The 22,875-nt window shown below is 45.3% G+C and overlaps 1 protein-coding gene and 1 pseudogene across 1 annotated transcript; one reads left to right on the top strand and one right to left on the bottom strand.

Moving 5' to 3' along the window:
- Nucleotides 1–7,737: 7,737 nt before the first annotated feature.
- On the top strand, nt 7,738–9,028 carry LOC128063875 (BRISC complex subunit Abraxas 2-like; annotated as a pseudogene).
- Nucleotides 9,029–12,105: 3,077 nt separating this feature from the next.
- On the bottom strand, nt 12,106–22,260 carry TEX101 (testis expressed 101). Its single transcript, XM_052656928.1, has 6 exons — nt 22,161–22,260; nt 14,303–14,404; nt 14,030–14,173; nt 13,706–13,894; nt 12,499–12,627; nt 12,106–12,341 (listed from the first exon to the last, which is right to left on the bottom strand). The coding sequence occupies exons 1-6, from the start codon at nt 22,258–22,260 to the stop codon at nt 12,106–12,108; spliced, it is 900 nt and encodes a 299-aa protein (XP_052512888.1).
- Nucleotides 22,261–22,875: the final 615 nt, after the last annotated feature.

Raw genomic sequence — 22,875 nt, 5'->3', positions numbered from 1 at the left:
TCAGACACGACTGAAGAGACTTAGCGCTCACAAAATTAAAAACCGGGTGATATTAAGGGCTATCCAGTTAAGGAACCTAGAAAACCTTCACCTGTGGTTCCAGAAAAGCAGCAAAGAAATTTTCCTTTTTTTGACTCTAAGTGCTCTAAGTGGATTACAAAGAAACATTTATTTAGGGACCTGCCTGGCAGTCCAGTTGTTAAGACTCTGAAGTTCCATCCCTGGTTGGGGGAACTAAGATCCCGCATGCTAGCACTGTGTGGCCAAAAAAAAAAAAGAGAGAGAGAAGAAATATTTATTTAAGGAAATACACTGAATATCAGTAGAACAGCAAAAGTCTGTGAGATTTGGAATGATGCTCTGTATGAGCCTCCAGCTCTGGTTGATGAAAGTAACGTTAACTGGGTGTAGCAAAAAGAAGGTTCCTGGGCTTCCCTGCGGGTCCAGTGGTTAAGAATGCACCTTGAAATGCAAGGGACACCAGTTTGATCCTTGGTTCAGGAAGATCCCACATGCCTCAGGGCAACTGAACCCATGCACTGCAAGTACGGAGCCCGTGGGCCACAGTTCCTGAAGCCAGCGCACCGTAGAGCCCAGGCTCTGTGACAAGAGGAGCCGCAACAGTGAGAAGACTTCAAGCCGCCCTGGAGAGTAGCCCCTGCTTACCAAACTAGAGAAAGCCCTCGCTCAGCAAGGAAGACACTTACAAATATAAAAGTGAAAAATAGAAGCCAGATTCTCTCATCCCCATTCTCCAGCCAACGACTATCTAGCATCATTGTCAGCGGGGCAGGCTTCCAGCTTTACTCACCCCGCTCAATTCCGTGTCGCAGATGGATAGAGGGAGATTTCAGGCAAGTGCGTTCGAGAGGCTAGAGACTGTCTCCTCCAACCCAGCTTCAATCATGGGGCTGAGGCTCCAATCAGCAAACAGCAAGCTGAGAATACGGGGGTCTCCATCACCCTTACTCCAGCCTGCTTGTAGTGAAGAGTCTCCACGCCAGGAGAAGCAAGCCAAGAAGACCAGAGGCTACCACCCCTGCCAAGTGTCCTGTTAATAACAAAGCAGGTGTGGCATTCTGAAAAAATCTCTCCACTGTCCTTGCCTCCAGCTCCCTAACTCTGGCTCAGAGATGCAGACAAGAACAGAGAGCTTTAAGGTTCTTTCCACAGAAAGCGACTTTATTTGGAACAGAAAGGGAGGCTGGGGGCGGGGGGTGCGGGGGAGTTCATGACTAAGGACACTCTGCAAACAACGGAGATCAAAAATAATTTTATTTTATGAAGGCCATTTTTTAAGTTTTTATTGAATTTGTTACAATATTGCTTTTGTTTTATGTTTTGGTGGGGTGTTTTTTTTTTTTGTTTTTTTTTTTGGCTGTGAGATATGTGGGATCTTAGTTCCCTGCTGCTGCTGCTAATTTGCTTCAGTCGTATACGCCCAGGGATCAAATCTGCACACCCTTCAGTGGAAGGTGAAGTCTTAACTGGACTGCCAGGGACATCCCCAACAATGGAGATTTTGGTGGTAAGCAATGAAGAGGAGACTAGTAGCCCCACCGTGTCAACTAATTAAACCCTACGTTCACTGTCTAACAAAAGAGAACCAGAGAAAGAGATAACTAACAGGAGTCCTCTGGGGGTCAGGACAAACTCAAAGCTTGGCCTCGGAAACAACCCTTGACTGAATTTAATAGAGTCTGAATGTAAAGCAATTTATATCCCAGGCACTGTCAAAAACAATAGGATAGGTGCTTTCCTGGGGGTCCAATAGTTAAGAATCCACCTGCCAATGCAGGGGACACGGGTTCCATCCCCGGTCGAGGAAGCTTTCGCATGCTGTGGGGCAACTAAGCTCATGGGCCACAATTATTGAGCCCTAGAGCCTGTCCCCTGCAGCAGGGGAGGCCGCAGCAATGAGAAGCCTGTGCACTACAGCAACAGAGTAGCCCCTGCTCACTGCAACAAGACAGTAGCCTGTGCAGGGCAGCAAAGGCCCATTGCTGCCAAAAATAAATTTAATTTTTTTTTTAAAAAAAGAATAATCAGCTAGAAACTAGTGGAACCTAAGAGCTGGGTGTGATAACCAGGGAGATTGGGGGAAAGACAGACAGATGGCCTTGGTAGAACCACTGTCTTTCCAGGCAGACTGTGTGTATGCCCAAAGGAGGTGCCTTCCCAAAGGGAAGACTAACATCAGAGGCTCTCTGCAGAGAAAATAGACATCACTGAAATAGTCTAGCCAAGTCACTGAACAAACAAACAGACAAGCAAAGAACAACAAAAGGAAGCCTGTTGTTTATTATTATTGCTGGTTCTAATCAGTATCCAGAGTAGGGACAATGTATTATATAAAATGTTCAGGTTTCAATAAAAATATTGGACACTTATAATGATACAAGAAAGTAAGACTCTTATACAAAGTTGCAGGTTACAAAATAAATTTTAAAATCAATTGTATTTTGATACACTGGCAATGAATACTCTAAAAACAAAATTAATAAAAATATCAAAAAGAATAAAACACTTGTTCAGTTGCTAAAGAAGCACAAGTTATTTTAAAAAATCAGAAACTATTTCTGAAAGAAATTAAGAAAGGCCTAAATAAATGGAAAGACCCCACGTTCATGGATTGGAAGACCTAAAATACTGTTAAGATGGCCTGTGCCCTTGTGCTTAGCCACTCCGTCATGTCCGACTCTTTGAGACCTCAGGGAGGGACTGTAGCCCGCCAGGCTCCTCTATCCCATGGGATTTCCCAGGCAAGAATGCTGGAGTGGGTTGCCATTTTCTTCTCCAGGGAATCTTCCTGATCCAGCAACTGAACCCACATCTCCTGAATTGCAGGCAGATTCTTTACTGTCTGAGCCACCAGGGAAGCCCATTAAGATGGCAATACCCCCAAACTGATCCAGAGATTCAACTCAGTCCTTATCAAAACTCCAGCTTTCTTCTTATTCTAAAATTTATATGGAAACTCAAGGGACCCAGAATAATCTAAACAGTCTTTTTTTTTTTTTTCCTTCAAGATTTGTGGCTTAAAATAATTTATTTATTTATTTATTTTTTAACTTTGGCCACACCACACAGCTATTGGGATCTCCGTTCCCTGACCAAGGATTGAATCTGGGCCATGGCAGAGACAGCCCAGAATCCTAATTACTTAGGTCTCCAGAGAACTGCTCAAACTAGTTAATTTATACAAGTGATATTTTGCTACAAAATAATTTTCTTACTTTAAAAAAATACATATAGTGCAAATTTAATGTGTTGCACACCTGAAGATTATGTCTGCCACATTTTGTTTGTCTGTTCCCCTAGTCGTGGGTATTTGAGTTGCCTCCGACTCCCTACAAAAATGCACGGAGGGATTATACAAATTGTAGTTCCAAAGTTTTTAGTGTAGAGCAAGGAACAGATAAATTGCCCACTAAATGATTATTGTCTTCATTAACATTAAACAATAATAAAAGAATCTGAACAACTAATTTTGCAACCCCTGATCAAAACTCACCTCCCACTCTGATATCACTGCCCTAAACGAGGATGTGCCCATCTGGCTACTAAAACATCATCACAAAACAGAGGGATTTTCAAGTTCTTACCTTTCTGCAGTGCTCATCCTTCTCAGACTTCTGCCTCTCTTCTTGTCTACTCTCTAGAACTTACTGCCTTTTTTTTTTTTCTTTCTCATTAGCATTGTTTCAGGTAATCAGCAGCAGTTGGTGGTGGTTAGTTTTGTTTCTTTTTAAAGATTTCTTTGGAGAGGGTTGTTGGCAGAATAAGGAGTTTAGGGGTTTTTTATTTAGACTTTACATTTTATTTATTTATTCATTTATGGCTGCACTGTGTCTTCATTGCTTTGAGTGGGCTTTCTCTACTTGCGGCCAGCTGGGGCTACTCTTCATTGTGGTGTGTGGGCTCTATACTCCAGCTCAGTACTTGTATCATACAGGTTTAGTTGCCCCACAGCATGTGGGATCTTTCTAGACCAGGAATTGAACCCACGTCCCCTGCATTGGCAGACAGATTCTTAACCACTGGACCACCAGGCAAGTTCCTGGTTTTGTTGTTCAAGAGGAATGTGTGTGCATGCATAGTAGAAGTTTGAAAGTGAAAAGTGAAAGTGTGAGTGTGTCGTGTCTAACTCTGCGACTCCATGGACGGTAGTCCACCAGGCTCCTCTGTCTGTGGAATTCTCCAAGCAAGAATACTGGAGTGGGAAGCCGTTCCCTTCTCCGGGGGAGTCTTCCTGACCCAGGAATCAAATCCACATCTCCTGTATTGCAGGCAGATTCTTTACCATCTGAGTCACCCAGGAAGCCTCAACAGCGGAAGTTTGGCTCACTTCGATAAGCAGTTCCCGGAAGACCCGTAACATCAAGTTGCCAGTCACATTTCATGGAGGCTATTAAGTCGTAAAGCTGTCGGAAACAATGCCTGTCCCTGAAGTGTTGTTACCTTGTCTGGGGAGGTTATACATTGTGTGGGAACAGTATGATATTGAAGGGAAGCTGGCAGGTACGCCAGGGCTCTGTGAAGGGAGATCAGTGCCAGCGAAGTCAAGCAAGGTCTGCTGGAGTTGCAGGGAGGCATCTAGTGGGACCCTCCAGGGTGGGTAAGTGGGAGCAGGAGATGGAGTTTCAGAGAGGAAAGGACACGAACGCAGCCCTGGAGGGAGCGACGAGTATCACGGGTGATGTGGAGGCTGACGAGGGTGGGTGAAGTAGCTACAGGGCAGGGTTGTATTTTGCTGTCACTTTTATCTGCCCACGTTCCCGTTCTTCTTCTTCTTCTTTTTTTTTTTTCCATATTTTTGGCTGCACCAGGTCTTCCTTGTTGCACACAGGCTTTCTTCTAGTTGCAGTGCCTGAGCTTCCCGTTGTGGTCGCTCTCTTGCTACAGAGCCCAGGCTCTAGGGCGTGTGGGGTCAGTAGTTTCCGCCACCCGGGCTTAGTTGCCCCGCAGCATGTGGGATCTTCCTAGAACAAGGATGGAACCAGTGTCCCCTGCACTGCAAGGGGAACTCTTAACTACTGGACCAAGGGGGAAGCCCCCCTTTCTTTATATTACTTCTCTTGCCCTTTCTCCTCCAGTCAGTCAGTAGGCCTATTACTCTAGAAATGCAAAGAGCCAAAAACACCTTTATGTTGAGCCTTGAAGTTTCAAAAGAGATTATGTAAATTGAAATGGAAGTAGATGTAATTCCAAAGGCCTAACTTTTGCTTATTAGACATGGAATTTTTAAGTTTCAGTGTAAGAATGAAGGCTTTATGGTATGAGTGGGTTTCTTTGTTTATTTGTTTTTAAGCTATTCATCTTGTGGAATTTCAGTTTCTTGATCAGGGATTGAACCTGGGCCCTAGTGTTTGTTGGCGGTCAAAATCTTGGCTTTCTCTGCCCCACAAAGAGAAATAAAAATACAGAGATAGAGTTGAAAACAATAGGTGGGTTAAATTCTCAGGTGGCAGAGGGGAAAGCTAGGCTCATGCCTCAAGAGCTGCGCCCACCCCACCGTGAGGAGCCTAGGGGCTTATATAAGATGAGGGCTTGAAATCGGGGTGGGGGGGGTCAGTGATGAGGATCAAAGGTGTTAGGGTCTTGTCTTCTCCCTCCTGCATTGTTTCAAAATAGCCACAGGCTGGCGTCAGGTAGCCTCCAGCAGTCTGGAGGCCCAGTAGTTGGGTCTATTGTCCTCTGTGTATTGTTACAGAGGCCTCCTTTCTGATCTGCAAGAAGAGAAAAACTACAAGGGTTGGTTTGTAGAGAGTGGTAAGCACCAGATACAGAATGTAATTAGCATAGAATCAAAGGATAAGAGGTGCAAAATGTAGCTCATGCAGAATTAGGGGTCAGAAAAGAAAATTTAGTTGCAGACTACAAATAAGAAAGTGAAATCGCTCAATTGAGTCCGACTCTTTGCAACCCCATGGACTATAGCCTACCAGGATCCTCCATCCATGGGATTTTCCAGGCAAGAATACTGGAGTGGGTTGCCATTTCCTTCTCCAGGAGATCTTCCCGATTTTGAACCCAGGTCTCCCGTATTGTAGGCAGACGCTTTACCATCTGAGCCACCAGGGAAGTCACATAAATAAGAAACAAAGTAAAAACATCCCTGGTGGCTCAAATGGTAAAAAAAAAAATGTTCCTGCAATGTAGGAGATCCAGGTTCAATCCCTGGGCCAGGAAGGTCCCCTGGAGAAGGGAATGGTTACCCACTCCAGTATTCTTGCTTGGAGAATTCTATGGACAGAAAAGCCTGGCAGGCTATAATCCTTGGGGGTTGCAAAGAGTCCAACAGGACGGAACTACTAATGTTTTCACTTTCAAAGTAAAAACTAGGAATGTTCAGGCCTGTTCACTGTTCTGTTTACCTTCTTTGTTCTCAGAAAAGGGAAAGAAAAATGCATTCCTCTTTTTTCCTTTTCACTGCAAAATAGGCCCTCAGCAGTGAGAGGGCCAAGTCCCCAACCACTGGACTGGCAGGGAATTCTTATGGCATGATTGTTGAAAAAAGAAAAAATAGATATGAGAAGAATGTGTGCTAGTGGCCTGTAGGTGGTGGGTAATAAATTCCAGGGTCTAGGTCCCATCTCTTTCCCAGGGACCTGAGGAAAAAGCAAGTCTCTATGAAATTATCTTTTCTCCAGAACTTGGAGGAATTTCATCTATTATATGGGATTCCTAGGCTGCTTCAGATTCCTGGAGGACCTCAGTGGGATTTCAGAGCAGTTGGAAGAGGCTCCAGAGTGGTTAAGAGGGATGGCAGAGCACACAGGGCCTGCATGGAGCCCATGAACACCAGACCAAATCAAAGGTTTCCCAGCGGAAGCCAGCAGGAATGGAAGCTGAGAACCAGACATCAGTAAGAACTTGAACTTCAGCTGCACGAGGGGTGAAAACTAGACAGTCACCTCATTCCCACCAGCACTACCTCAAAACTGTGGATAAAGAGAGTGGAAAGGAAAAGAAGCCCTGAATTGATTGATTAGATCTGAAATGAGGCTTCCCCATCTGCCTACAATGCAAGAGACCTGGGTTCAGTCCCTGGTTTGGGAAGATGCCCTGGAGAAGGGAATGACAGCCTCCTCCAATATCCTTGCCTGGGAAATCACATGGACGGAGGAGCCTGGCAGACGACAGTCCACAAGGTTGCAGAGTCAGACACGACTGAGCGACGAAGCATGAGCAGGGGATCTGAAATGGCTGAGAAAACTCTGGCTGAATTTATAACAATTTATTCAAACAGGTTAAGTTTCTTTTTCTTTTTCTTCTTTTTTTTTCATAATTACTTGGCCCTGCTGGGTCTTAGTTGCAGCATAAGAACTCTTGATTGTGGCATATGAGATCGAGTTCCCTGACCAGAGATTAAACTGGGCTCCCTGAACTGGAAGCACAGAGTCTTAGCCACTGCATCACCAGGGAAGTCCCGAACTGATTAGGTTTTATCTACCACTAGGTAGCAGCAGCAGGTAGAATGGGGGATTGTTATAAGCAAAAGTATCATAAAAATTAGTCATACATTTGAATAGCTTATATATTTATATCATAAAATTAGGAAGTTTGCACACTTGAGTTTTTGGCCTGAGAAATTTGTTCATGCCGTGTCAAGCTTATTAGCATATTATAATTTTTTAAATACCAAAACTATTCACAGGCCAAATTTTTTAAAATGGTAGCTTTCCTTCATTCACTCAGGAATGTCTTCTGCAACTGTATTCAGTGCCATTAAGAAACCAGAGTCAGATTTCAATCATGGCGGCTTCCATTTCGGGCTACACCTTCAGGGCTGTGTGTTTCCACAGCGCCAACAGCAGCGCTGACCACCTGCAACTCTCCTCTTCCATTGCTCTCAGGAAGGATTTTTGCTGGGAGAGGTAAGGCGAGAGGAAACCCTCAGCATCAGTGACTCCCAAATCATCAACACAAAATTTCTGCAAGTAATTGAAATCCATAACCATCAGCCTTGTTCAAGACTTTTTAGTTTTTATGACTATGCAAGCAAAGTTAATGAAGAGAGCTTGGACAGGATTCTTAAGGATCGGAGAAAGAAAGTTATTGGGTGGTACCGATTCCAGCGAAACACGCAGCAGCAGATGTCATACAGAGAACCAGTGATCCATAAGCAGCTCACCTGCACCCTCGGGGAGGCTGACCTCATCTTCCTCCCCTTCAGCTTCATCTCCATGCCAACAATTCCACTCATGCTTTAGAATATGTTCTGTTTAGATACAAGATATAATTAAAGGCTATCCCTCACTATTCCCAATCTAGGCAATACTAGCCAGCAAGAGTATAAGGTGTCTTCAGTGCCAAATATTTCTTAGAATTATGCCAAAGTTATTAAAGAACATGGTACTGACTTTTTTGACAAGGACAGACTAATGAAAGCCATCAGGGTGATTTATCAGGTTTATAACGCAGTTCAGCAGAAAGTGCAAGCAGTGCGTGCAACTGTAGAAAAGAGCAAGCGAGTTGTTGAATCTTGTCAGGCAGAAGTGAACCAATTAAGAAGACAGATCACTCAGAGGAAGAATGATAAGGAAAAAGAAAGACAATTGCCGCAGGCAACACTAAGCAGACAGATGCCATCTGAAAGTGTGGACCCCACCTTCAGCCCTCAGATGCTCTATCCAGGGTTCACAGCAGAAGGTCAAAGTACACCTGGAGATGCAGAGGCCTCAGACCCGCCTCCGCCTAATTCTGATCTTCACCCAAACAATCAAGAAAGTACTCTGAGCCATTCTCACATGGAAACTAGCATGTTTATGCCTCAACCTCAAGTCATGGACTCTTCCAGTTATGCCTCCACCAATGCTGGACTGAAATATCCTGAAAGTGGAGCAGACCCCCTCCTTCCCACAGAGCAGCTGGAGACAGTGCTGAGTAATCAGACGACAGTGATTGTGAAAATTTGATTGACTCTACAGAGTCCTCTAATAGTGAATACTCACATTCAAGGGATTCTGGACCCATGACACATCCTGACGAGGGCTCCAGGAATGCTTAGACCTCCCAGATTTAACTGAACGCAAGAAACTCTCCAGTTAGCACTGTTTTTCTTAATCGCTAATTGAGAGAGTTTTTGAGGACTTCCTCTTGGGCGAGAACTGCTTTCTCAGACCCCTGGACTCCCCAAGATATGAGTTTTTGGGCACAGACTTTGGAGGAGCCTCCAAGGGGTCCATGTGGGGTCCTCGCCTGCAGACACAGTGTGCAAGGCTCACAACAGAGTCATTAAGATAATCAAATTGTCCGAATTCTGGTGCAATTCATGATGTACTGGTAAATTTAGGCAAAGATAAATTTATCAATGCCGTTTCTGTTCTTTAAAATAATTTGGAAATTAGAGACTAACCATATTAATCTATAAATGTTCTATAAACAAAAACCTCATCTCTTGCATTATCATGCCTTCAAATTTACTTTTTAAAAGGAAAACTAGTTTAGCAGCAATGTTCAAAGATTGGAGCAAATCAGATGTACCTTCTTTTGTCTGCATGACTTTGTGAGATCAAAAGAGAGGGCTTTGTTTCCACTTTTTTTCTACTCGCCTGATATGTGTTGTCTCTTAAAATGGTTGCCTTTAAAAAAAAATGTAGGAATACTAATTACCAGTAAGTAATCATCCAAATAAGTATGTCATAAAATAAATTACTTATTCTTCTTTCAGGGAATTCCAGTGACTGTTATGTTGCACTAGCCATGTTTATGGTCTCTGTTCTGGAGTCTTTTTTTTTTTTAATGTTTCTACTGTTCTTCTTTTTTTTTTAATATAAATTTATTTATTTTGATTGGAGGTTGTTCTGGAGTCATAAATGAAGTACACACAACAGTATAACAGAAAGGAGTTATGTTCTAGACCCGAGTTTTACGAAGAACAGACTCCAGACACCGTGGATTTAGCCAAGTTCGTACATAAAGGAGATAACTTGTGTAGATCTTCTGACAAATCCTAGTGTTAGTCTTATTTGTGGAAGAAAGACATTTAATAAACTGTTTGGGAAGCTTGGTTATTGAACAGAGATTCATTTTCAATCGGAATAACCATACTTTTTAAAGTTACCGTTCGGCATATAGCTGTGGAATGTGTAGAGACTGTCTTTGGGGATGCACTTAACATTTTTATTTACTGCTTCTTTTCTAGTTTTGCCCAGAATGTGTGAAACCACTACAGAAGTTCATGAGTATGACATGCTCCTGGTTTGGAAAAGACAAGACCCCTCCTCCATTTATGGCAGGGTCAGCCCACAAAGCTAATGCCATGGATTGTAACTGCCTTTTCTTTGGACTAGTTACAACCTGTAAGAATAAGGAAGTTGTTAAAAAAAAAAAAGCTTAAAATCCAGGTTCTGAAAAAGTAGTTTCATTTTGTACGAAAGAAGTTTTAGTCTGACTGGAAATTAAGTGCTCAAACTGCCATTCTTCAGGTAGTCACTCGACGGATTCTATATCTTCCTACTCTCCAGTTTTACTGGCCTATACCACTGCCATTTGATTTGAAATGTTTCAGGGCTTCCCTTGTGGCTCAGCTGGTAAAGAATCTGCCTGCAATGCGGGAGACCTGGGTTTGATCCCTGGGTTGGGAAGATCCCCTGGAGAAGGGAAAGGCTACCCACTCCAGTATTCTGGCCTGGAGAGTACAGTCCATGGGGTCACAAAGAGTCGGATATGACTGGGCAACTTTCACATCACTTCACTTCAGACCGCTTTATCCGCAAATGTGTTCCAGTGTTTACCAGCTACCTTCTAGTGGCTTCAGCACCAGTGTGAATTTTTTTATCTTTTTAAGTGCCATCACCATCTCCTCTGTTCAGATTTTGACATTCAGGAAAATATTTTTATTTTTATGCCATACTGAAACCTACAATGTATATCTGACAAAGCAGTTAAATGTGACAATAAAAACTTATTTAATCATGAAAAAAAAAAAACAAAAGAAACCAGTGTCTTATAGGAAACACCTACTTGGCTTTTTTGGTTTATTTTATTTGTTTCTGATTTTGTGTTTTACCTTGAATAGTATTTACCAGCTATGGCTCTGAATGCTTGTAATTTCCCACATTTATATGTCCCCTCATTAAGTTAACATTTTGTTGGTGTTTCTTCTCACTCTTTAGATTTACCAAACTGACACAATGGAGAGCTGGATGCCTAAGAACAAAGAAAAAATATTAACTTGTGTGGGGAAACTTTAACTCCAAAAGTTAGAACTAGAGAACTTTCTAGAAAGAACTTGGCTGGACTACGCTACGATCAGCCTCCCTGTCCTTTGTGGGAGGGGTCAACAGTTTGCAATAAAAGTCTCTCCTCCCACCTCCAGTGCAGTTTATTGTATGTCTGTTAAGTCTCAATAAAGCTGCTTTTTAAAAGATGAAAAAAGTCTGTTTCTCTTTACTCTTTTACTTTGCTCTATATAGCTCCTGTATCACTGGAGTCTTTTACAATAACATAGACTTTATGTATTCTTGAGTAATAAGTTAAATAAAAAAGCGTAAGAACTTGAAAAAAAAAAACAAAAAACCTCCCCATCCACATTATTGTTTGGCTCACACTCACCAGAACCTATGGAGCCCTAGCTCCATCCTAAGTTCTCTCTGTCCACTGAGGAGGCATTAAGTAAGCAGCAGAGTTGAAAAAGAATGATATAAAGTGGGCAAGGAACAAACAGGATAGGGGAGACAGGGCCCATTGTAACTGAAGAATTGGAATCTGATTTTTCTGACACACCTCATGATTTTGGCCTTACGACTGGGTTGGGAGTGTTCTAGAGGAGGATAATGTTAGTCTCCTGTCTAGCCAGCAAGAGAAGGAAGCCTACTACAGTGAAAGGAATACCAGACTTTATGGCTTTGTCCATAGCTATGTAAGTGTGAGAAATTCACTCAAGTTTTTGAGATCTTTGATTCCCTTTCTGCAAATGTGTGGGTTGGAGACCACGAATTTTAAGGACCCTCTTAGCTCAATAACACCACATCTAGTCTTGAGGCATACACAAATCACAGCAGAAACTTTACTAGAAATGTCAAATACATTCACAGGAGCTGCTCTTCAAATCTCCACCTGCTCCTCAAGCTGCCAATGATCAGTCTGAAGAGATGATTAGGGACCAGAAGCACTCCCTCCAAGGACAAGCAGTAACAGCATCAGCAGTAGCTTTAACTTCCAAACTGAAGTGTGAAGCCACGTGGCCCCACTGTCAATCTTTCGGGTCGAAATGGACATGAAGGGGCAAGTTTCCTTCACCCACAGAGGTCCTATTTTAAAGACCCCAGACATCAGCCTGCAACCAATGATCGATGTACAGCCTTTGACCTCCAAAAGTGAGTTGACATTTCCTGTGGAACAAGGACGGGGCGACACACAGATGTTTGAGGAAATCAGAGGGGAATCCAGTCCTCACCTCATTCCTGGAACTCAGTGTCAGAACCTTGTAGGCTACATGCACATGCCTGAGGTTTTCTGGCCTCTGAAACCATCAGAGGTTCGGCTTACCTTCAGAGATCTGGAGTTTCCCCTGATAGCATCGATCTGTATCGTTGGGGCAGGCCAGAGAAGGAGCATTCAAACAGGACCCCACAGCCAGACAGGTTGGGCAGCGGAGGCCTGTTGTCCCTTTGGTTTCTGAAGAGTGAAGAGAGAGAAAGTTAAGGATGTGTCCTGCCTCTGGAGTTATCTCTCCTTGCTGCCTTCTCTTCCTTGAGTCTTTCCTGCTGATGCCTCTCTACTCAAGGCCTGTTACTACCACCTCCCCATCCCTTTCCAACTGATTTCTGTGCTGTCAGAACACAATCCAACATGACTTCCAAACTGTGCATAGGTGTGGAGGTACAGATACACAAAGGACACAGTTCCTGCCATCTAGGATCATTGTCCTGAAAAGGACAGACATGTAAGTAATTAACTACCATACAACTCTGTGGGCACTGTGGCCACGGTATGGTAGCAAAGAAATGGAAGAATGCTTAATTATCTAAAATAATTTGGTTGAATTTTTCCCAGAGTAGACACCTCAGTTGAGATGGAGGAAGAACAGAGGTTAGCTGTGTGAAGTGGGGGTTGCGTGAGGGTTAAAAAAGGCAACAGCAAGGACAGAGGCCTGGAAGTGTGAGCTGGCTTGGTGGATTTGGGAATTGTGAGAAATCACCAGGTGTTGATATTCAGCTGGTAGGCACAGACAGGCAGGGCTGGACTGTTTTTTATAGCCAGCATCCATTCTGATTGGTCAGTAGCATCTCCATTGTTAAATATTTTGAATCCTGCCCTAGCTAAAACACAATAAATGAGAGAGGGAAGAGAAGAAAATGACCTGAAAAGGTAGGTGTGGCCAGGTTACTGTAGACTTTGAGGACAAATGCAGGAACTGGGCTGTGGCCACACGGCAATGGGGAAGCCGGAGCAGTTAGACCGATGCCACCAGCCTGCTCAGAAACCTCCACTGACATCTTATTGCTTAATAAACCCCAAATCCACTTTACACTGCAGCCTTCACTGATGTCCCTCTGCTCGGAGTATACAGTACTCCGAGGTGACAATTTAGAAAAAGAGAGACAAGCAGAAGGTCTGAGGTCCTTTTGTGTATGGCCCACTTGAACCTAAACCAAGTAAGAACACAAAGAAGGAAGCCTCCCATTTTCTTTTCAGGAATGTATAGAGTTTCTCTTATGGGGGAAGAGCACCCATCTCTCCCCTCACAGGGTACCTTCTTTGGTCTCTTGTATATTCCATATATCATATAATCCCTCTCTGTTATTGCAAAAGGGATCCTCGCAGTAATTACTGTAGGAGATTGCAACTAGGCCGGGGTCTGCAGCGTGCCTGATATACGTTATTGCCGGTGTCCCATCCAAGCTGCAGCTCTTAGTGGCCAAAATCGCTGTCTTGGTCCCTGCTGTGACAGGAAGGAAAGAAAGCGGGTGGGGACGCTACTGTTCGGCCTGGGGAAAGCGGAACAGTCTTAACACGAACATGATCATCTCCCCTCTACCCCGCCCCCACCAGCCCAATCGCCCCTTTCTCATTTTACCAGTTTTGACCAGCAGGATGGTTTCCTGGCACAATACCCCATTGTCACAAGCTTCAACTTTCTCTGAGGTCCAGTTGAACGTGTTTGCTGGATCCTCTTGGATACCCGTGAATGTACCCTTTTGACAAAACAATTTCTGTGCCACTGGGGAGAAAAGGAGATAAAGATGAGCACTTGTCCTTCTCTGCCAGGGCCCCAAATCACTCTTTTTTTCACCAGAAATCCACCCTCCTTGACCCAACCACTCCCTACCCCTACATCTCCAATACATACTGATCAAGGTCGAGGCTCCTACAAGAAACAGCAGCAGCAGACCCTGAAAGTGACAGGCTCCCATGGCTTCTTTTAGAGACGTGTGGAAGAACTGATCAGGATCTGTGATTTGATGGACATGGACAGGAAGCTTTTCAGCCACATGGAATAAGATAAAATATGAGCAAGCACCGACTTAAGGGCAGAGCTTACGGGGATATATAAAACGATGGCTTCTAAAGTCATTCTTTCCCGATCTAGCTTGTGAGTTTCGGCAACTTAACTAGTTAACAAGCCTCAGTTTCCATAGCTGTACTTCTCAGACTCGGCCACCCAGACCAACGAGCTCCATCCGCAACCTGTACTCTCCAACCTCTGGAGCCACAATCCGGCCTACAGGCCCCTTCTCCCTCAGACTCTAGAGTCCAGATTCAAACCTATGCCCTGGAGGCTCAGGTCTCTCGGCCTCCATCTTCATCCGAACCCGGGATTCTGAGATCTCAGCCTGGTCCTAACTAAGGATCCAGGAGTTTGGGTTCAGCCACCTTTTCTGGCAGGACGCGTGATTCTGGGCACCCAGCCCTCCCCCTCTCAGATCAACGAGCGCAAGGCTCCAGCTTTCGCCCCGCTAACTCCAGGAGTCCCGCTCCCACCCCAGCCTTATCTTTACCCAGGACCCAGGAAACTGGGTCCTCAGCCCCTCTTTTTCTCTTTAAGGGACCAAAATTCCTCCTGACTTCCAGATTATCTCACAAAAATATACTGGTGCTGAAGCAACGCCCTGGAACGCTACACTCTCGCAACCCCGCCTTCTCCTTCAAGCTCCCTGAGGCACGGAAGGCGGGACCTGTTTCACGCGACAGCTCATTCGAAGCCCCATTGGTTGACACAAAAGAGTCTTCTAGCTCATTGGATGAGCCTGGAGGAACCCCACACCCCATTGGCCTATCCCTGACCGGCTTGGAACATACACAGGGACAGAATGGCGAGTGGCGTATAAGCTGGACGACTGAGAACTCGCCGGTCTTGGTGGTGCTAGGCCCGTTCAGTGTCGGGGCGGTGCATACCCAAATGACTTTGCTTCAACTTTTTTGTAGTTTGATCTATAGAGTTCATACTTCCCTAGGCGCACTAGGAAGGCAAACCTTTGGCTTTCACCCCCCCGAACTCTTCTCCTAGCCCAGATTCCTCTCATGGTACCAGCTTGGCCCCTTCCCAGCAATCCATCCCAGTGGCCATATCTGTTGGGAGTCAACTTGGTCCCCTCACTCTTCACTTGCAGTGGTTCCTGCTCAGCCCAGGCCTCATCCTCTGTACACACCAGGGCGCCAGCCTCCTCCGTGGTCTTCTGGAAGACTGAATAGAGGGATGCTGGCTTCAGCGTTATTTCTGGCACCCTTGAACGGCAGAATGCCATTGTAGCTAACCTACATATTGGTGTCAGTATCATAAACCAGACGCAGCATTCAGATTTCTTGTTTATGGCTGGAAGTCATTACATATATATACATATATATATATATATATATATATATATATATATATATATATTACACATATGTATACTTACACGTAAGTTCTCTGGATGTAACAAAGATGCCATATGTGTTCTTTCAGACTTGATACTGTTTCTGTGAGTTTTGTGGTTATTTTTCATAGAGAAAATACCACAGTAAGAATGGTGTTGGTAAAATTCTTAACTTTATGTGAAAACATATTCAGAGCTTCCAGTTGGGGACTGTTAACATTAAGAATATAATTATTAATATTGTTATTCATGTAAATATTAGAAAGAGTTAATATACATAGTAAGAGAACATTCTGGTCCAAAGACCCCTGCCCCTCAGGACCCAGGAATCTGAGCCACACTCCCTTATTTTGGGGACTCAGGCCTCCAGAACTCACCTCCTCTGATCTGTAACAGTATGTGGTTTTCCTGGGTTATTGTGTAACTATAGGTCTGGAGCAAGGTCTCAGATCTTGGCCACCATTGCCAGTGTGGGACCAATGAGTTAAGGGTAACTGGAGGGCAGAGAGGGTGGTTGGAAGCTGCATAGACACCTGCTTGGAGCTCCAGAATCTTGTCTTAAGACCCTTCCCATGCCTCTGAGTAGCACTCATCCTGCCTCTTCAGTTCTAGCTCCATACCTGGCATCTAGCAACTGTAGTGAAGGTCATCTTAAATAACACATTGGCCTGTTAACTAGTTTGCTGAGGCTGCCATAGCTAAGTACCATGGGATTGAGAGGCTGGAAGACTCTTTTTCTGTGTGAGCTTTGGACATTGTTCCATGTATTTCTCCCTGGAAGGTTGTTTGCACCCAAATGCACAAGCTTAAATAAAGGGCTTCCCCCACAACCCCTGCTCTATTCTAAAGTAAATTGCCTGTGTCTGCTCACTTAGCCCTGGTAGGGATACATGGCATTTTACTTGTGTGTTTTAAATTAACTTTTGGCATGGTTAAGGTGGCCCCAAACCACCTCTGAATAAAGTAACTAAAAGCAGACATTTTAACAAGAGCTAGTGCTGCTTTAAAATGTTAATCACTAAAAAAGATAAAAATAAAAAAATAAAATGTTAATCACTGATATAAATATAGTAATTCTTTCTTTGGGTTCGGTTTTTAAAGCCATCAGTAACTTGGTAGAAATTTTTTTTTTTTTAATTTCTTTATATTTGTCTGTGCCAGTTCTTAGTTACCACACATGGAATCTGTTAGTTTCAGCATGCGGGATCTAGTTACCTGACCAGGGATTGAACCCAGGCTCCCTGCATCAGGAGGTGGAGTCTTAGCCACTGGACCACCAGGGAAGTCCCCATCCTTCTCATATCTTGGGAATTGTAGGTGTTGGTCATCTCGGGTAACTTCTCAAGACATAATAGGGAGACCCATAGTGTTGCTGGTTTCAATGCTCACACACCACAAATCTTGGATATTGAGGTGCCCATGCTTCCGGCAGTGAGCCAACTTGGTCCCTTACCCACCCACCCTGGGTGAGGCTACCCTGACGGGTTCAGAGATGGACGAATACGGATCTACTCTTTAAGAATTGAGAGCTCGGGGGATCCTTGAGGGCTCTCAGGGTAGGTTGTGCAAGAGCATTTGTGCATTGTCATTGGCTCTCTCTGGGGTGTGGGCCATGCTGTGCTGGGACTGACTCCACCTGGTTCATGAGAGTCAATTTTCAGGAGTTTTTCAAGCCAGTTGCTAAATAGAGCCACTATTAAAAATTAAATTTTGTCAACTTAAAACTAAATTATATTGAAGCAAACGTAGGACTTCCCTAGTAGTCCAGTGGTTAAGAATCTTCCTGCCAATGCAGGGGACCCAGGTTCAATCCCTGGTCTGGGAAGATTCCACATGCTTCAGGGCAACCAAGCCCACGTGCCACAGCTATTGAGCCTGTGCACTGCAGCTACTGAAGTTCGCACACCCTAGAGCCTGTGCTCCACAACAAGAGAAGCCAGCAAAATGAGAAAGCCTGCTTAGCCATAAATAAACAAATAACAAACACTTTAAAACAAAGGTAATAAATACTCAAAAATCATCACTTCCTAAATTATCTACTATTTTACCATTACCTATGCCCTTGAGGCTATTTATAACTATTGTATTTGTATGGTGTGTGTGTGTGTACGCAGTCTCTCAATCGTGTCTGACTCTTTTGTGACCCCATGGACTGTAGCCCACCAGGCTCCTCTGTCCATGGGATTCTCCAGGCAAGAATACTAGAGTAGGTTTCCATTTCCTCTTCCAGGGGATCTTCCCGACCCAGGGATCAAACCTGTGTCTCCTGCATGGTCATTTTTTCCCAACTCCATAGGCAGGGACATCATGATAGCTTGAAATCAGCCACAGTGGGAGTATTTACACCAAGGCCATTGGCAAATGCTACAGATCAGAGTTTTTCTTTCTCCCTTCAGGGAGGCAGCTGTTCATTTACCAGCACACCATGAGTGTACGTGGCTTTGTGTTCAAGTGTGGATTTATGTAGAAAGGAGCTCTCTCCCCCATTTCAGTACTGGGCCTTTTCATGCCAGTTATAAATCTATGAAGTGCATGGCACCCCCCACCCTAGATGTAGAGCATCTGTGGTCAGAGCAATCCTCTTTGTTATATATTGTTGCAGTCATATGTCTCAAATACATGAAGGAGTTCCCCGGTGGCTTAGTGGTAATGATTCTGGGCTTTCATTGCCATGGCCTGGGTTCAACCGCTAGATGGGGAACTGAGATCCTGCAAGCTGTGCAGCACAGCCAAAAATAAATAAAATTAAATAAAATATATGATTACTCCCAACTCCTGCACCATCCTTTGTGGTTTCCCTGGATCCAGTATTGATAGTTGTAATCAGCACTCCCCTTAATAAATTCTCCTCATTACCCAACTTGGGTGAACAATTTATTTCCTGCTACCAGGTGGCTCAGTGGTAAAGAATCCATTGCCAATGCAGGAGATGAGGGTTCAATTCCTGGGTCAGGAAGATCCCTGGAATAGGAAATGACAACCCACTCCAGTATTCTTCCTTGGAAAATCCCATGGACAGAAGAGCATGGAGGACTTGGCAGGCTATAGTTCATAGGGTCACAAATAGCTGGACATGACTGAGTGACTGAACCTGAAGCCGGGACCCTGACCAATTCAGAAATCAGGATCAGCAGTGGCATCCAGCAACAGACAAACAAACTTGTATTCTGAGATTAGGTTTCCACTACATGGGAGAAGCACAGGGATGACCACCTTGATGGAAAAAGATAGGGCACAGGTGAGAGAAGTCCTGTGACAATTTCATAGTTGGTCAAGTTATCACTGGGGTAGCAGTGAAAGAAGTGCAGATGGAAAGCAGGGTATTGGGAGCTGAAGTGGGTGTGGTGCCTTGTTACTATGGCAACAGTGGTGCACAGGTTGACTGGGGAGTCAGCTGGTTTCTTCCGATGACCCTAGTGAGCAAACGTGGGGGAAGGGGAGCAATGGAAAGATGAGATCGTCCAAATGGAAATGTGACGGACAATCAGAAAACTCCCGTGGCAGAACATCTCTGGTTTCCAGTCACAGGGCAGATCTGGCTGAGGACCAAGCCTAAGACTTGAGTGAACGGGTTGCAGAGATGCACTGCCAGGTAAATGTTCAGTGTTGCCAGTCTGTGTTAAGGGAGTGTGACCCTCAGATATGGGATAGAGACCACTCACAGGAAACTGCTTCTCCTCCAGACCCACAAGAACAAATTTCTAACGTAGTCCAAAGAAGCACAGGACTTGGTCTTGCATGTACACGCCACACATTGAGAGCATTAGAGAACCTCACCAGTTTGCACGGACAGGAATCCCAGAGCGTGTGTATGGGCAGATTCTGTGCCAGTTATGGCCTCTCAGCTCCAGATTCATTGCCCTGCTGGATCCTGCAAGCAATTTTGTTCATCAATGGCACCCCACTACTCTTGCCTGGAAAATCCCATGGACGGAGGAGCCTGGAGGGCTGCAGTCCGTTGGGTCGCAAAGGGTCAGACAAGACTGAATGACTTCACTTTCACTTTTCACTTTCATACATTGGAGAAGGAAATGGCAACCCACTCCAGTGTTCTTGCCTGGAGAATCCCAGGGGTGGAGCCTGGTAGGCTGCCGTCTATGGGGTTGCACAGAGTTGGACACGACTGAAGCCACTTAGCAGCAGCAGCAGCAGCAGCCAGGGACAATGTTAGGCTTTGCCAGTAGAGGGTGGTAGAGGGACACTGCAGGCTGAAGAGCTTGTCTTCCAGCCCCAAGTGTGGAGGTTGCTCCCTAGATGCACTATTCTCTTATCTTCGTCATGTGCTAAGTCGCTTCAGTCGTGTCCGACTCGGTGCGACCCTGTGGACTGTAGCCTCCCAGGCTCCTCCATCCATGGGGTTCTCCAGGTGAGAATACGGGAGTGTGTTGCCATGCCCTTCTCCAGGGCATCTTCCCGACCCAGGGATCGAACCCTTGTCTCTTACATCTCCTGCATTGGCGGGCAGGTTCTTTGCCACTAGCGCCACCTGGAAAGCCCTGTGTTCTTCAGGCTTAGTAGCAAATCCCCTCTTAATCCTCACCCCGTGTTGCTAGGTAATGATTCTTTCTTTCCTTTTCGGCCTTGTGGATCTTAGTTCCTAACTAGAGATGGAACCATGTCCCCTGAAGTGGAAGCTCAGAGCCCTAGCCATTGGCCTACCAGGGAATTCCCTCATGATTCTTTTATTTTTAAATATTTCCTTTTTTAAATATTTATTTTTATTTATTTTGTTGTGCTAGGTCTTAGTTGCGGCACTTGGGGTCTTCAATCTTTGTTGCGGTATGTGGGATCTCACTCCCCGACCAGGGATTGAACCCAGGCCCCCTGCATTGGAAGGGCAGTCTTAGCCACTGGACTCTCAGGGAAGTCTAATAATGATTCCTTATACTAACTGGGGTTTGATCCCTGGTCAGGGAACTAAGATCCCACGGGCTGCGTGGCCAAAATAAAAACAAAACAAAAAACTTTACCTGTTAAAATTAGTATGTGGTTCCTGACACATGCCTGGACCCCGACTGATACAGATTCTAAGGGTGTGAGACTAGACAGGACCAAGGGGAAGGCTTCATGGGGACAAAATCTTTCACAGGAAATATAGGAGCGGATGTATTAGTTCAAGCACCCAGGGATAGAATTACTACTCTATTGGGTTAGTGAGTTAACTAATGTCTCCATGCAGTGACAAGTGCGCTAACTCTCCCCAGGTGACCTAGCTGTTGACTCCCCTCAGTGCTCAAACCAACAAAGGCAGAGGCCAACCTCAGCCTGTTATGACATCTTTCTACAGCAGGACTCTTCAGGACGTATACCCAACTCTCGAGACTGACCTTTCTCCCCACAGGGTAATGCACACTGTGGATGCTGTTCTGCCCTCCTTGTGCTCCCTGCTTCTGTCAACACTGCCATCTGGGGACTTAGGAAATAAATGTCTGCTCTATTGCTACAGGATCCCAGGAAGTTTTTTAAAATTAATTAATTAATTTTTCTCTTTTTTTGTGTGCTGCCCTAGGTCTTCCCTGCTACATGGGCTTTCTCTACTTGGGGTGCACAGGCTTCTCATTGCTGTGGCTTCTCTTGTTGCGGAGCACAGGCTCTAGGGCATGTGGGCTCAGTAGTGGTGGCATACAAGCTCATTTGCCACGTGGCCTGTGGGATCTTCCTGGACCAGGGATTGAACCCCTGTCCCCTGTACTGGCAGATGGAGTCTTAATCACAGGACCACCAGGGAAGTCCTCCCATGAAGTATTGCTTCCAACTAGAGGACGTATTTTAAGGCAAAGGAACTGAGGCAGTTAACTACCCCCAGGGAGCTCCCTGACCTTCCAGGTGCCCCCTACACAGACACGGTTGGCTTATCAGAAGGGTCAAGTGGCCACAATGGCTTTTGAAGGCACCAGGAAGAGAAGGTACCTTGCCACCCAACAGGAGATGCCCTAGGTCTCAAACTGGCCAGTCTATCGTGTCACCTGCCCTAGAGCCAGAAGGCAGGGGTCCATGACACAGGGGAGGATAAGGGAGTGTCCCCGCCCATCAGTACACATGACAACCCACCTAAAGGATTTTTGCTCCTGGTCTCTGTGACCGTGGGCTTGGTGTGGGTGAGAAACCCAATCAGAGCCCTAATCAACCAGAAGCCAGGCCTGCCCCCATGTGTTCCTCGTGCTGCTGAAACAAGACGCGGAGAAGACGACCAGAGGGAATGTGACCACCAGAGGGGGGCTGGTTTGCCGGGTCAAGGGGGACTACGTTTGGAAGCCAGGGGATGTGTTGGGGGTAATATTTACTTGCCGGTGGCCCTGTTCAGCAGAAAGTGGCCAAAAGTCAATAAAGACAAGACTATTGAACACTTACTTCCCTGAGGAATGAAGATTTGTGTCCCAACGATGTCCAGAGGAGGTTTGGCAGGTGGTAAGAGAACGTAGAAGGGGTGGTAGAAGAAGGCGGCTCTCATCACCACCAGCCACAGTCAGGGCCTTTGCAGCTCTGTTACAGGTTTTCCCCCCATTCCCCTCTCATTGAGGTTCATGAAAAACTGGCCATCTAAAGCTGTGGGCATGCGATCCCTTGTCATTAGCACAAGATAATTCTATGATTAAGTAACAGATGGGAATTGTGTGTCTTCTGTACTGCGGACTCACGGGGTGGATTGTGCGGTTTCCTTTTCCTCATTCATTCTCTCCCCTTCTCCCCCTGCCCTGCGTTGTGGGGACTGTTAGTGGGATCTCCACCTTCCAGCTGGGTCCGGTTGATGGGGAGCCCCAGCAGGAGACCGCAGGGAGGACACTGAGTGAAGTTGGGGTGTTCATTCCCCGGCTCCCTCCCTGTAGTGTCGTTATGGGTTGGGTGGATTTTTCAGCCTGAGATCACGGCTCCTGTCAGGCAGCCCTCTCTAAACACCACCCCCTTCCAGATTCTAACAACAGTAATGACTTCCTAGTCTTTCAAGCCTAGGATAACAGACCCAGTGATATCAGCCTCAGGAAATGGTGCCAACCCTCTCATTTCTCTGCTTCACACAAACCATTATGTCAATTTATTCAAGTGGTGTGAGACCCCTGTTGGTGCT

The sequence above is a fragment of the Budorcas taxicolor genome, chromosome 18 (assembly GCF_023091745.1).
Source record: "Budorcas taxicolor isolate Tak-1 chromosome 18, Takin1.1, whole genome shotgun sequence".
NCBI classification, from domain to species: Eukaryota; Metazoa; Chordata; class Mammalia; order Artiodactyla; family Bovidae; genus Budorcas; species Budorcas taxicolor.
The sequence above is the reverse complement of the archived record's forward strand: the minus strand, read 5'-3'. Positions and strand labels throughout refer to the sequence as shown.